The following is a 14,716-nucleotide window of genomic DNA, read 5'->3' as shown; positions in this document are numbered from 1 at the left end:
GATGAATCACTTTGTTCGTGTAATAGCTTATTTGTGAATTATTCATGTACTAAGTGTTTGTGTCTATTGAGATGCGTATGTCCTCAACAAACTTATTACTTTCGAACCGAAAAAACCTAACCAAACCGACAGTTATTTTTTTTATTTGGTTTGGTTTTAGAAATTTAAAAACCGATATTAATTGGTTTGGTTTTAATTTTAACTAATAACTTATCCAAATCGAACCATGAACACCCCTAAATATAACCAAACACCGACTTATTTGGGACCGAGACATACTTACTGAAACTTTGATAAGTATTAATTCCTTTATCCCAATTTATATGACATAATTTGAATTTAGAGCATTAAATTTCTTTATTTTGACTTTGCATTCGGATATACTTGCTTTGTCAATTTTTTACTTGTGTGATTCTTAGACCAAATTTTGGTCTATATGAGTGGCTTGTTATGCCTTTTGGCCTAACCAATGCCCCTAGCACTTTCATGAGGTTAATGAATCATGTGTTGAAGCCTTTCAATTTTCATCAACAAGTTTATAATTATTTATTTCAAAAATATTCTTGTGTATAGCATATTTGATGTTCGTGACCAAATGAGAAAAGTTGTTACCACTTTCTGTTCTCATGACAAAAACTCTCCGTTAAATTTGATGCAATCTCACAAATAGCGTCTTGTAAAGGATAGAATGTAGGTAGGCTTTACCCCACCTTTATGAGATAGGGAGGTTGTTTCTGATAAACTTTCAGCTCAAAATTTCGGATGTGTTTAGCATACATGTAGTTTACATAGGATTTATCCATTAAGGTTGTCACTTCAATACACAAAGTGGTAGATAGCATAGAAACTGATAACTTTCTGAGTCTTTTTTACATACTAGTTTTGATTACGTGTGTTGCACGTATATTTCTATTAGTTGGTATAAAAATCTTCTATACAATTTCAATTGATATGTTAGATGATAAAAATAGATATTAAAGTATATTAAAAAATATAAATTTCTAAAGATAATGAATCTTATATTTTAATCTCCTTACGCTTGCATCCAAAATGGATTTAATATTTGCAGAGTTGAAATATAAATTAAGTTAGTTTTGATACTATTTATAGTAGTTACTTTATATTAAACATGCATACATGTTACTCTATGATGTAAAAGAATACAATATTTCTTTAAAATGTGTTTTTTTATATAAGATTTGAGATATATTTGTCTAACTATAATAATTTACACGTAAATGCTTCCTTGTCCACTGAAAAAGATAATGCAAAAGAAAAAAAAATCTTAATTGTGTTTAAATGCAAACCAATTTAATTAAGTATTATATGTGCTATTAAGTGGTTATTTGGCCTTTTGTATTGCTACGTGGAATTTACTTCAACATTTATGGTGTGAGAATTTTATTAAGGCAGTAAATATTTATAAAAATGGTGAAAAAAATGCAAAAATATTATAGTATGATTGATTGTAATGTAACTTTTCATTTAGGGTCTTTCCACTTGTAATATGATATATGATTTATTATTTAATGATTAATTAAATGATTTTTAATATTATAATTTAGTGTAGGAAAAAAATGGTAATTCAATTTTGCATTTTAAAGCTTCCTACTTTTTATAATTCTAGTTCTGGACACGTGCGTTGCATGTGTATCCCATACTAAGTTATATAAGATCATTAGAAATAATGATAAATGTACTTTCTGATAGAACAAAGTTTTATAATTGATAGAAATTTCATTTTGACATATGAAAGTATACTTGCAATGAAAATATAAAGATAAAAACAATGACCTACATACTTGGTAACAATTCATATGTTCTTCACAATAAAAAAAGAAGATAAAAATAAAAAATTAGAAATAATTGAGTTAGTCAAAAACTCAAAATTCTTACTAGTACAACAATTTCTTGTTCTGCTATCCAAATCACTCCACCTTAAAATATGAATTACTACACGTTGAGTTTTGGATTAATAACCCTTCACAAATCCATATATGTGAGTTTTTTTTTCCATGAGTTTACATTAATAGTAAACAATAAATATATCAAGTCAGTTTAGTTGGACTAACTTTTCAGTTTCCCAAACAATTGTTACACTTTCAAAAAATGTGCATGTGCAGAAGTATTTACGATAAATCATTTAATGAAGATAAATCAAATATTGTGAAAATAACAAGGAATGTGGAAGGTTGTGAAAAACAATTAATAGGTGAGAAGAAGAAAAAATAAAATACTTCATTCTGTCCCTAATTACTTGTCCACTTTTTTTTTTATAGTTGTCCCTAATTACTTGTCCACTTTGACAAATCAAGAAAGGACAATTTTTTTTTTATCTATTATACCCTCAATTAATTACTTTGAAAAATGTAGAACTTCTTGAAAATCTTAAGTTTGTAAACTCACTATATCAATAATTATTTTCTTAATAGGTGTGTCAATTCAAAAGTGGACAAGTAATTAGGAAAAGAGAGAGTAATTAGCAGTAATAATTGAGGTAATTCATATTGTTATGAATGAAGTTTTTAGAGGCAAAAAATATGTGTAAGTTACATTACATATGCTCATAATAGGTGAAAAAATAAAATTGACCCATTAAAGAAGAATTGTTCAACTTCTCATTTGTGTAAGAAGTTACTTCCTATGTTCCTAATTACTGGTTCACTTTTGAATTGACACACATATTAAGTGACATAGTAAATTTATCATTTTACCTCTATCAATTATGAGGGATCAAGCACTCATGGGTACTAAGCCTAGATGGAATATTGCTGAACTAGTCTGGACATCAATGGCTATACCAAAGCATAGATTCATGACATGGTTAGCAGTTCAAGGAAGATTACTCACACAGGAAAGAAAGTTGAGACTGCAGATTCATGTGGAGGATACTGCATGTTGTTTATGTGAGAAAAAAGTAATGGAGACTAATGTTCATCTCTTTGAAGATTGCAAATGGACATCAACTGTGTGGCAAGCTATGCACCAATGGACAGAAGTACCAGTGCATAATATTGGTATTGTACAGGTCCTGGAAAACATAAAAGGGAATCGTTGGAAGCAATTCAAAAAAGAGATCATGGCAGCTATCTGCGGAGCAATCATATACCACACTTGGCGTGCTAGGAATTGGAGGAGATTTAGAGACATACGTGTACATACGGAAGAGGCAGTAACACAGATAAAGAAGGAAATCAGTGAAAGATTACACTTACTTAGTAGTTCTAAGAGAGCAAATAAATGTAGACACTTTATTCAGCATTTGTTATGCAACTAGGTATTTTGTTTTGTTAGAGGCCTATTCTCTGTTTCAGAAATAGGTGCTCTTTTATTTGTATATGTTCTTTGGTGGTTATAGTAATATTTTACAGTTGTTACCAAAAAAATAATTATGAGGGATGAATTAAAAACTTGGAATTTTCAAAAAGTTCTATATTTTTCAATGCAATTAATTGAGAGTATAATAGGCAAAAAAATTGTCATTTCTTGATTTGTCAAAATGGACAAGTAATTAGGGACAACTAAAAAAAAATGGATAAGTAATTTGGAACAATGGAGTACTTAAAAGCACATAACGGGCGAATAAATTAGTTTCACACATTTAGGGAGAATTGAACGTGGAGGATTAAAATATGATTGTTGAGTTTTTTGTTTACTCACTATTTATGTTATTTAAACATTACTCCTATTTAATTTGATTTTAATTCAATAAGGGGCCGTAAATTTTGTATTGTGTTGAACTTGTATTTCAACCTTCAAGTAATTAAAATATGATTGTATAATATTTAATTAAATGGTTTATGATATTTTGATTTATTGCAATGGTGAACTTGTAATTCGACGTTGATGATAAAAGCAAATACAATATGATATGATTAAATATAAAATAACTAATTAAGTCTTTAAAAAGGGTAAAAATGTCTAGCAACTTTATATGGACATTTTCGTCTTTCATTTTTTGATTTTATACTTTCCCACTTTGAACATTTACTATATGATATGCTTTTTATTTAATATTTAAATTAATTAGATGTTTTATAATTTTTTATTGAGTGGAGGGATAAAATGATATTCCAACTTTGAAGGTTGGAGCTTCCCACATTTAATAATATATGAATATGAATGAATGAATACGAATAGGGAAAAAAGACAAATAACCTCCGAACTATCGTAAATGATATACAGATATCCTTCGTCATATTTTTGGGACATTCGTGCCCCTGCTGTCCAAAAATTAAAGCATATATGCCCTTCACTCTAACGGAAGACTAAATAGGGACACGTGACACAATCTTATCTATCGATCCGATATTTAATAAATATCAAATCGGTGGATAAAATTATGACACGTGTATGTCTGTTAGTATAAAGGGTATATATGCTCTAGTTTTTGGACGACAGGAGCACCAATATCTCAAAAGTATGACGGAAGATATCTGCATATCATTTATAATAGTTCAGGGTTATATTCGTCCTTTTTCCCATATGAATATGATATGATGATACATAATCTTTTCCCATTCTAGATCAATGGGAATATATAGATCCCAATGCCAAAAATTACAATCTACAGTTCCATGAGTTTAGCTTAGAATTATACATCATCACCATTGTTCTGGCTCGGGACAGAAGCCTTTATTGGTTGACACTTGACACGATGATACACGTAAAATGGAACCTCCCTTCCAAATATGAACAGATCAAACATCTTCATTTGAAACTTGCAGTTCCCTCCAGGTGTAGGGATAGTATGGAAGGATATGAGTTGGTGTTCATCGGTCTCTCCAGAATTCGCCTTTCACTACATACAACACTGGAACAACTTTGTTTCCTCATCAAGTTGAAACTCTCCACATCAAAGGGCGTAAATCCTTTCGTTGTCAGAATTAGAGAACTCGGAGCGGTACCATGAGTTGGAACCACTTCTAGCATGTTTTTCCCTCTTCCTTATCGATCTTTTCTTCCTTGATCTTACTACATAGTAAGTCATGGTTCCAAGAACCCCGGCCATTATTATTCCCCCTACTGCTGTTACCAATATTGCAGCCCATTCATACTTGCGACCGACTACTATATAAGAGGATGCCATAAATGCCACTGAAGTGCAGACAGAAGCCAACCACATCAATTTGTTAATCACCTCGACAACTCTTCTTTCTGCCTTAGTTTCTCCTCTAACCAACGTAATCTGAACTACGACAACAGCAAGAGATGTAAAAAGAGCAAGGGCGTTGAAGATGAAGAAGATCTTAAAAGAAGCAGTGCTCACAACCACAGCCACTCCATGATCATCATCACCTCCAGGCACAGTAAAAATAGCAGCAAAGGCAACTGTGGCAAAGAGAACAGCAACAACAGTCACAGAATTCGTTGCATTATTAATCCCTTCTCGATGGAGCTTTCTAAGCTCTTTAGCAATTCCATGGACATTTTTATTTGTCCTCTTAGTTTGTTCAAGCTGTGTGTGAATATCTTTCTTGATCTGACTGACAGTTTTCCTCAACTCATCCCTTGGTTGGTTCAATTCATTAGCTCTAACAGCTCCATATTTGTATAAACACTCCTTTATATCTGAGGATTCTTCAGAGAGTGGAAGATCTTCAGCTATGTCAAGAGCTGTTTTGTGATCTCTGTTCAGTGCATTAACATTACTATCAGGCAGGCATAGCAACTCTCTTACTATCTGCACGGCAAAAGTTTTAAATTGATTATCAATCACAATATCATTATATATAAGAGGTGATAAAGGCCAAGTAAGTTCCAACAGTCAGATCTTAAAAGCAAGAAGGGGAGTGGTTCAGGTAGTACAAAAGAATGGATACCATGCAGTATTTCATTATCAAGATGAAACAATGTGGCCAAGGACCATGATTATTGAAACAATCGAACAAATGGTGATCTAAATTTTATATAATCTTACAGACATGCACCAACAAACTTGACCATAATCCATTCAATAAACCAAATTTAACAATAACATTTTTTATTAGGAAAGAGAAACATCAGATTTAAGAACAATTTTCTTCTCATCGATCACACGGAATAGTAAGTTTATGTCATGCTTTGAAGCACACCATGCATTACAAACAGAGAACAGTAGAGGAATAGTGATGTCATATTTGGTGTGAAGGATGGGGCGAAGAAGTATTACACAAAAGTTTCATGTTTGAGTAACAGATTATATACCTCAGCGCGTTTTTTCCGGGTAGCTATGTGTAATGCTGTGTTGCCAAACTTGTCTGGAAGCATAACTATAGCAGCATCAGCCTCGAGAAGCAATATCACCACCTCACAATTGATTCCCTTTACAGCCATATGCAATGCAGTTTGTCCTTTCTTATCCGTCCTCCTGGCCAATTGTGGATCTCTGTCAAGCAAAGCCTTTACAATTTCCACGTGCCCTTGTCTGGCAGCTAAATGCAATGCATTTTTACCATTGGACCTAGAAATTTCCAGTAAGGTGCAATCCTTTGACAGCAGTTCATTGACCACTGCAATATGTCCTCTTGAGGCAGCAGTTATAAGAGGGGTTGCATTTGAAGGGCCAAATGTTTTACTTAGTCCGGTATCATGCTCTAAAAGCAATTGGACGATTCCTGTCATAAGAATGCAAAAATAAGTCTTTGTCCAATAATTAGTATCTTCTGCCACCATGAAACTTATCCATCTTCAATATTTTACTGAACTGTAGAGTTTTTTCCTGAATGTTTACTGAATAATTCTCCACACGCATTTTTGGCAATTTCAAGGTTGCAGTAGGTCAATTCAAAAAGTTTGAACCTTCAATACCAACCAGCATCAGCCTGCTCAGACTGAAGGCATGACATTCTAAAACAAGATCTCTTCAAGGATAACACCCTCTTTTGACAAGTAAGGGATTGGGTAGGGGGGTGTTCGGGTTCAAATCAGAATTTAGTTTAGACATAATACATAAACAAACACTTAAAGTTGGTCTCAACCGACAACTAAGCACTTAGCACTCTAACTTTGAGTATGCACACCTAGATACCTCAACTCGTCTCCAATGTGTCAGTAGTACACTCCAACTTACCAAATGATCATTTAGACACCTTCAATGTAAAGTAACACCAAGTTGAGGTGTCTAGATGTGCACTCTCAAAGTTGGAGCGCTTACTTTCCAGTCAAAGCCAAGTTTGAGTGTTTATTTATGTATTACGAAAGCTACGACCGGTTTTTAACATTGCAACTTCAAGGCATACTTTCCCTTTTCAATGTAAAGTAAAGCAAGTACATTGTCAAATCTTAATAAGATTATGAGGGAGACATAAAACTTGGTTAGCAATTTTTTCAATCTTCCAGCATCTTGTTAAACTCGATCCTTCATCTTTCCATATCAGAAAAGTTAACAAGCTGAGTTTAAGCTGAACTGTAAAGGGATAAATAAGTTGAATGATCAAGAAATCTAAGATCCTCACCATGGTGTCCTTGACTTGCAGCTATATGCAAAGGATCAAATCCTGACCGATTCTTCTTAGTAAGAGTATCCTTGTTGCAGTACTTTAATAATTCTTTCAACACCTCAAGATATCCCTTCGCTGCTGCTGTAAAGAGTGCTGTCTCTCCTAATTCATTCACTTCATTCACTACAGATGCTCTGATCTCTGCGACCTCTTGATTAAAGTCATCGCCACTCAGCGTCCCGACCATTTGAGTATCAATGTCATTAAGTATCTGCTTCACTGCTGCTAGATCACCTTTCTGAGCTGCTAAATGAAGCTCAGTGTCATTGTGCCTTCCCGTAACCTGTTTTACATATTTCTTTTTCCCTGCTTGGTCAATTCTCTTGCCAGAATTGGAAAGCACCAGAGCTGGTGCTGTTGCGGAAGATGGAGATGGGGTTGGTGATGGCTCAGCTAGAGGGTTACGGCTTGGGGTTGGAGTAATCAGTCCTTTCTCGACATCTCTCTCACCTAGTATAAGCACAAACAGAACTAGTCAGCAAAAAAGAGTAGCTACTCAGTATTAGATAATCAAGAATCAGGTTGTAATACCACTTATAAAAAACCAACTCCATCATAAAGTCTTCAGAACTGAACACTATTGAAGCATAAAAAGAACTTGCAAAGTTTATTCTCATCCGTTGAACAAACTTCAATTTTCCAAAAAAAAACTCAAATTACCATCTAAGTGGCTGTTCTTAGAATTTTTTGATAACCGTTGTGTCCAGGACAACTTTCGCACACCACCACTAATTCTACGAGATACCTACCACCTACCACACCTCCCACCAGCAACATAGCAACATGTACCAGATAACTTTGGCCCAATTTCAAGGATTGATATAGCTTTCCTCAACTAGTTTCAGATCGAGGTACGGAATGCATATTGTCATCTAAATAATATGAAAAATCACACCATAGTAAATCGCTCAAGTTAAGAATTTTGTACATATGCAAGGTACAACTTAGTTGATAGAGTCTATCAGAAACGTCTCTACCCCACAAAGGTAGATGTAAGGTTTGTGTACATCCTACCTCCCCAGACTCCACTTGTGTGATTACACCGAGTATATTGTTGTTGTTGTTTGCAAGGTACAACTCAATGAACATAAGGTACAAACTCAATGAATATAAATCTCTACTAAGAAATACCCATATGCTTAAAACTATATCTCCAGCTAATAAACCAAAAATAAAAACTCAAATTCCCCCAAAGAACCATTCTTTCTACATATAAATCTCTCATTCAAAATACCCATATGCTAAAATCTATATCTCCAGCTAATAAAGCAAAAAAAAACTAAAAATTACCAAAGTATATACTGAGAAATCCATGGATAATTTTTTCCTATTTATTTAAAAAGAACCATTTTTTCTCCATATTAATCTCCATTGTTCAAACCCAGATGATTAAAACTATATTTCCAGCAAATATAGCAGAAAACAACTGAAAATTTCAAAACTAGCTAATAAAAAGAACTACGAAATACCCATATATTTATAACTAAATCTTGAGCTAATAAAGCAAAAAAAAAAAATCGAAAAATTAGCTACTGATAATTTGATGATCAAAACAATTATGATATATTTTTTTCAATTTTTATGGAAAATATAAATATGGGCTAGAGTTACCTTCTTCCACAGGAGAAGCCATAGAAGAAGAAAAAAATTAATTTCAGAGAGGAATTGAAGTAAACGGAGAGTCAAGAAAAATGAGAGTTTTATCAGATTTGAGAAATGAGAAAAGGGAAAGTGTAAAGGAAAGTGGAAGATGAAAAAGCATAAAACATATTTTAAATGAAAAAGAAAAAAAAAGGAACTAGAAGACAGAATTTAGGAAACTGATGAGAAATAACAAGTTGAAAATGATTTATTTTATTTATTTATTTCTAATTATTTAAAAAAACTTTATGCAAAAGAATCAATAATTATTTTTTATTTATCTCAAAAATGTGAGTGTAAACACTAGTTACCCTTAAAATTGTACATGTGAATTTATAGTTACCCTTAAGAATATACTAATTAAAATTATCAAAATATATGAACAAGGTAACAAGAATAAAGATTATGAAATTGATATGAAATGATAAGTTAAGCAAATAAAATGAGCTTGAGTTTTGATGTTGGCAGTTAACAATGTTATTTGATAAGCTTGAGAGTTTAAGAACATTAGGATGAGAGTGTACTGGAAGTGAATGAATAAACTTAGATGATTTGAAAAGAGTAGATAAAAGATTATTCATAGTTAAATCCTAATGAGCATCATTCGATAATATTGTCATTATTAAGTCTAGTATCTACTTCAGTTATGTAGTTGGTGAAGATCTCAAGTTCTCTCATAACGGATGATGGAGATCTCGGATTCTTTCGCAATGACTAGCCCACTGAGCTTATTAGGTTTAGTCACAACTTAGTGTTTGATTCCATACTTTCAGAGTTAAGCGAACTTTATAAATATGATATTGAACTGATTCTGACTGTCTTAACTTCATATCTTTCATCAATAGAATTATCATCACTAGTCATTGAGGATAAAATTTGATTATTATTCATGCTAAATCACATTTGACATATTCTTCTTATCATGTATCACTTTTTTAATTTGTCCGAATCTTAAGTCTGAGTTTTACTTCATACAAACACTTCACTCATAGATTGAAGGTGATGAAGCACACGTCATTTGAAGGCATTACAAAAATAATTTCATCATAAAATTTTCATAAATATTTAATTGATTGTATTAGAAAAATAATATCTCTAAAATAAGAACACATAAATGAAAATAGCGTTTAGCTTGTGAACAAGCTATTTCGAAATTATTATCCAAAATTATAATACAAGAATTAAATAATGATAAGATTTTTTAATAGATATACTTTTATTTATAAAGGTTTAGTTGATTGGACAAAAAATAAAATATAGAGATATATGTACTATCAACCACATATTTTCACTTAAAATAATAAATTTGGATAATTTTTTATTTTCAATGGAATAAACTTATCTCACCGTTTACTTTACATTAATTAAACTACTTCCTTTATATGTAAAATAAATAATTTATATATAATTATCTTTTCTTTATCAATTATCATATAAACAATTTGTTAATTTTAATCTTCCTTAATTAATATGTGAAATTCTACAACTAAATCTTCCTCTTTTATATGGACAGAAATTAAAGCTTTTTTTTAAAAAAAAAAAAAACATTTTGAGCAACTAGAGAGAGCACAATAATAAAGCTGGCCCTATTGGTCAAAATAGACGGCCAGCAACCACTAATTCATTTTTCGTTTTAGTTTATCTAAAAAAAATATATATAAAAAAATAAAATATATATATATATATACTATTTATAAAATTAATTTAATGTCCAATTTTTAATTTTATCTCAATGAGATGATTTATAATTATACAATATTTATTATTTAATATAAATCATAAGTTTCAAAGGTTTTTCTCTTGAACTTCATGGTGAACCAAAATGCATCATATAAATTGAGACAAATGAAGTATTATCCATAGACATAATACATAAATATATACTCAAGTTTGGCCTCGACTGACAAATAAAAATTTCAATTTTGAGTATGCACAGCTAGACATCTTAATTTATCGTCACTATATTAGAAGAATGTTGAACGCCTCCAACTTATTACAAAATGATCATATAGACACCTTTAAAATTTATGTGTCACATCCAACATATTGGTTGTCCACGAGACACTGTGAAAACGAGTTAGACTATTTAGTTGTCAATTGAAGTGTCTATACACTGTCACACCCCAAATTCGAATGTGATGGCACGTGTCCATTTCCCACCGGACACGTCAGCCTAACCCAACCACAACAATAGAGAAGTAGAAATACGAGAATAAAAGATAATAAATAAGCGGAAGACTTTAATTAAGACTCAACACTACCCAGAATTTGGTTGTCACATGTACAAACCTCTAAATACAGAATTCGAATAAAAATATACAAGTCTCAGATTATAGTTCTCGAATAGAACAAAACTGAAAGTAAAGATAACTCAAGGGCACGTCTAGAATGAACCGCTACCTCTCGAGTGTGTCCCGAAGCTCAATCTGCTAAAGAAACTACTAAGCCGAATCTGAGAGAGAGCTGTCAACCTACACAATTATGTAGAAGCAAGGGTGAGTACCGAAAACCACAGGTACTCGCAAGTAACTCTAAACTAAGCAAAACTAGCAGCTACAAACAACTCCTTTCAAATCCAACCGAACCATCGAAACTTCAATCTAGCAGTAAACCAACCAACCTATACTAAACAGATCATATTCAACAGCCAGAACCAACAGTATATTCTCATCAACCTCAGATCAACAAATAAGAGCAAGTAGATCAAATTCTACATAAGAAGGGTAAACCAATACAATCCACACATCACAGACAAAGATAAGGCAAATGCGATGCAAAATGTAATAATGATGTCATGTAGTCGTGATGCATGTCTGTCCTACGATACACATTTGTTGACGTAATCAGTCCGCGCTGAATACTCAAATCAGAACCCATGGGGGCCACACATGGACCATGTATCACAACCGGAACCGGATCCCACGGGCATCCAAATCGCTAGCCGGAGCTAGTCTCAACTGTGTTTCATATCCATCCATCCTCATATCAATGTCTCAGAACTCATGCAACAGATAGTTCACACATGGGATGAATAATGAATATGCACATGTCATCAATCACAATCATATCACGATCACATCATAGTATTACACATCATCTGTCTCAATCACAACCATATCACGACCACATCATAGTATTACACATCACCTGTCTCAATCACAACCATATCACGACCACATCATAATATTACACATCACCAGTCTCAATCACAACCATATCACGACCACATCATAGCATTACACATCACCTGTCTCAATCACAATGTCTGTATCAATCATAGCCTACTCATGCTCTTCTATCCCCTCAATATCAGTTATCACATGACTTATTCAACAAATTCAAGTCACATATAACACATTTAGCTCGTTTTATTCCCCATCTTTCATTTACAACAATTTCAATCAACAAATAAAATCCATCCTCAATCCCCATTACTCCCCAACACAATTAGGAAAGTAGTCATGCGTATTCTAAGAGTTTTACAAAGTTTGGAAGCCACTTGCCTTAAAACGAACTCCAAAAGTTACTTGACTTGAGCCTTTCCTTTTCGAGTATAATCCGGATCACGATAATCTATTCAAACAATTATTCACAATCACAATTCAAGTCCAATAACACCAAAATCAAGAAATTTAGGGAAAAAGGGCCAAAACGGTCCAAAAGTCTCATACCGAAAAACGATACCCAAATCTGGAAATTTTTTATGTAAAATGATCCTTAAAGTATTTGGAAGCTAATGGTGAAAACCAATTTGAAAACGGAGTTGAAATCAATTCACAAACTCAATTTGAAGGAAAAATCACGTTCTTGAAGAAGCCTAAAATATTCAGATCCGAAACCCCGACTCGAAAATGAAATATCTCTTGAAAAACATCTTACCCATACTTAGATAAGTTCAAATATGAAATTTCATCAAAATCGGAGTTAAGATCGACCTTGAAATTCTCAATTTATCAAACTTTAACTTTACCGGGAAAGTCCAAATTGTACGCGGTTAATATGATGAAAATAATCGATGAATTAATAATTTTATGTTAAAATCAGTTTACCCATAACATAAGGATCGTAAATATACCTTTTTCATAAAAAAGGGAGTCCAAATCGATAAAACCCCAATTTTTCCCAAGAGGTTTACGAATAGGGAAAAAAAAACCAGATAAAGAAATTATGAGAAAATGTTGAATTGAAGATTGAATACTAACCCTCATATTAATTCAAGAAGAAACCCGTAAGAATCACTCCATTCCGATCTCTAGAACTCCCTATATGCTCAAAATACCAAATCAACACAGTCTGAGATTTTTATAATAGTATACATGGCTGTTATGCACCAGAAAAACAACAGTTAATCTTTCACTAAAAAAGCCGTAATTTCCTCATACGATAGTGAAATGACCCGATTCTTTTTTGTAAATGTCTTAAATAATGATACGGACCTGCTCGTTCAATCGAAGCTCAATTTCATGCTCGTTTGCCCAATCAAATATCATTTCTACTTGGTAAACAATTATTTCTTATTTGCGATAAAAGTCCAATATCAGGTTAGCGAAAATGCACCAAAATTTGCAGATAAGTCCTATAATTCATGCTCAAAATTTCAGAACCTTCGGAATAATTTTTCAACCTTTAAAACTAATAATGAACCCTTTAGTTGCTAAAATTTGCTGAAATAGTGTCAAAGCATCCAAGAAGCTTAAAAGCTCACCCAAAACTCATTTGGCACTTCCCTAACACAAACCAAATATGCTACTAGCTTGAAAATGACATTTCGGACTCAATGAAATTGTCGGAATTTGAATTCGAGGTCTCTTTGACCCGGTATCCGATAAGGCGTCAAGAAACTAATTTTAGGCTCAAAAACTCGAAACGCACTCGGGGACTCTAAAAATTCAGCCAATACTCATTCTAGACTTAGAATCACCCCCTGAATCCAACGGTGCCCTCGGAATTCCATTTCGAGCACCGGAACCTCGTTTGTTGACCAAAGTCAACTCTTGATCAAAATTTCACAATTTTAGCAATTTAGGACCTCAAATCTTCGTTTTAACTCCAAATTCGACTCCATAAATTCTCATAGACCTGTTTCGACATTCTAAAACTGTTGGAATCGACGGAAATCCGATTCGAGTCTCGAAACTCCAAATGACTCGAAATAGCATTTTTAACCAAATTTTAACTCTTAAAAACTCAACTTTCCAAAAACTCAACTTTTCATCAATTTTCCTTCAAACCAACTTCGAAAATACAACAATTAGGACTCGGGGCAACTATCGGGAGGGGTAAAACTGTCATTTTATGAAAATTTTCAAAAATGACCTTTAGGGTCATTACATACACGCACTCTCAAAATTGAAGTGTTTACTTTCTTGAATATCTCCATTATCAATTTATCATACTTTCTTGGGAAAAAATAAGCAAATACCCCATAAAAGCAAAATAATTACAAACATATATCCCTTTACATTCATACCCCACTAAATAACTAACCAAATATCCCCTTATATCATCATTGACTAATGAGTAATTTTTTAACAAGAAACCTTAATGATACCATAAAATATACATACATACTCTTATAGTATCATTGACTAATA

General features: G+C 32.7%; 2 protein-coding genes across 2 annotated transcripts; one reads left to right on the top strand and one right to left on the bottom strand.

Moving 5' to 3' along the window:
* Positions 1–2,725: 2,725 nt before the first annotated feature.
* On the top strand, positions 2,726–3,277 carry LOC125819425 (uncharacterized). Its single transcript, XM_049498856.1, has one exon. It carries the CDS (start codon positions 2,726–2,728, stop codon positions 3,275–3,277), a length of 552 nt encoding a protein of 183 aa, XP_049354813.1.
* A 1,235-nt stretch (positions 3,278–4,512) lies between these two features.
* On the bottom strand, positions 4,513–9,253 carry LOC125819627 (ankyrin repeat-containing protein ITN1). The gene is made up of 4 exons (XM_049499086.1): positions 9,093–9,253; positions 7,437–7,931; positions 6,187–6,596; positions 4,513–5,683 (listed from the first exon to the last, which is right to left on the bottom strand). Exons 1-4 carry the CDS (start codon positions 9,112–9,114, stop codon positions 4,856–4,858), a joined length of 1,755 nt encoding a protein of 584 aa, XP_049355043.1. The 5' UTR covers positions 9,115–9,253; the 3' UTR covers positions 4,513–4,855.
* Positions 9,254–14,716: the final 5,463 nt, after the last annotated feature.

The sequence above is a fragment of the Solanum verrucosum genome, unplaced genomic scaffold (genome assembly GCF_900185275.1).
Source record: "Solanum verrucosum unplaced genomic scaffold, falcon-dt-bn FXZP01000255.1, whole genome shotgun sequence".
In the NCBI taxonomy this organism is placed as follows: Eukaryota; Viridiplantae; Streptophyta; class Magnoliopsida; order Solanales; family Solanaceae; genus Solanum; species Solanum verrucosum.
This window is presented reverse-complemented; position numbering and strand designations above follow the sequence as displayed.

What these genes read in the sequence shown, in the direction of transcription:
- LOC125819425 (XM_049498856.1), top strand. Translation starts at nt 2,726, where the DNA reads ATGAGGGATCAAGCACTCATGGGTACTAAGCCTAGATGGAATATTGCT.
- LOC125819627 (XM_049499086.1), bottom strand. Translation starts at nt 9,114, where the DNA reads ATGGCTTCTCCTGTGGAAGAAG. An exon ending in GGCTTCTCCTGTGGAAGAAG is followed by an intron (nt 7,932 to 9,092) that starts GTAACTCTAGCC and finishes TGCTTATACTAG; the next exon opens with GTGAGAGAGATGTCGAGAAA. An exon ending in TGCAAGTCAAGGACACCATG is followed by an intron (nt 6,597 to 7,436) that starts GTGAGGATCTTA and finishes TTCTTATGACAG; the next exon opens with GAATCGTCCAATTGCTTTTA.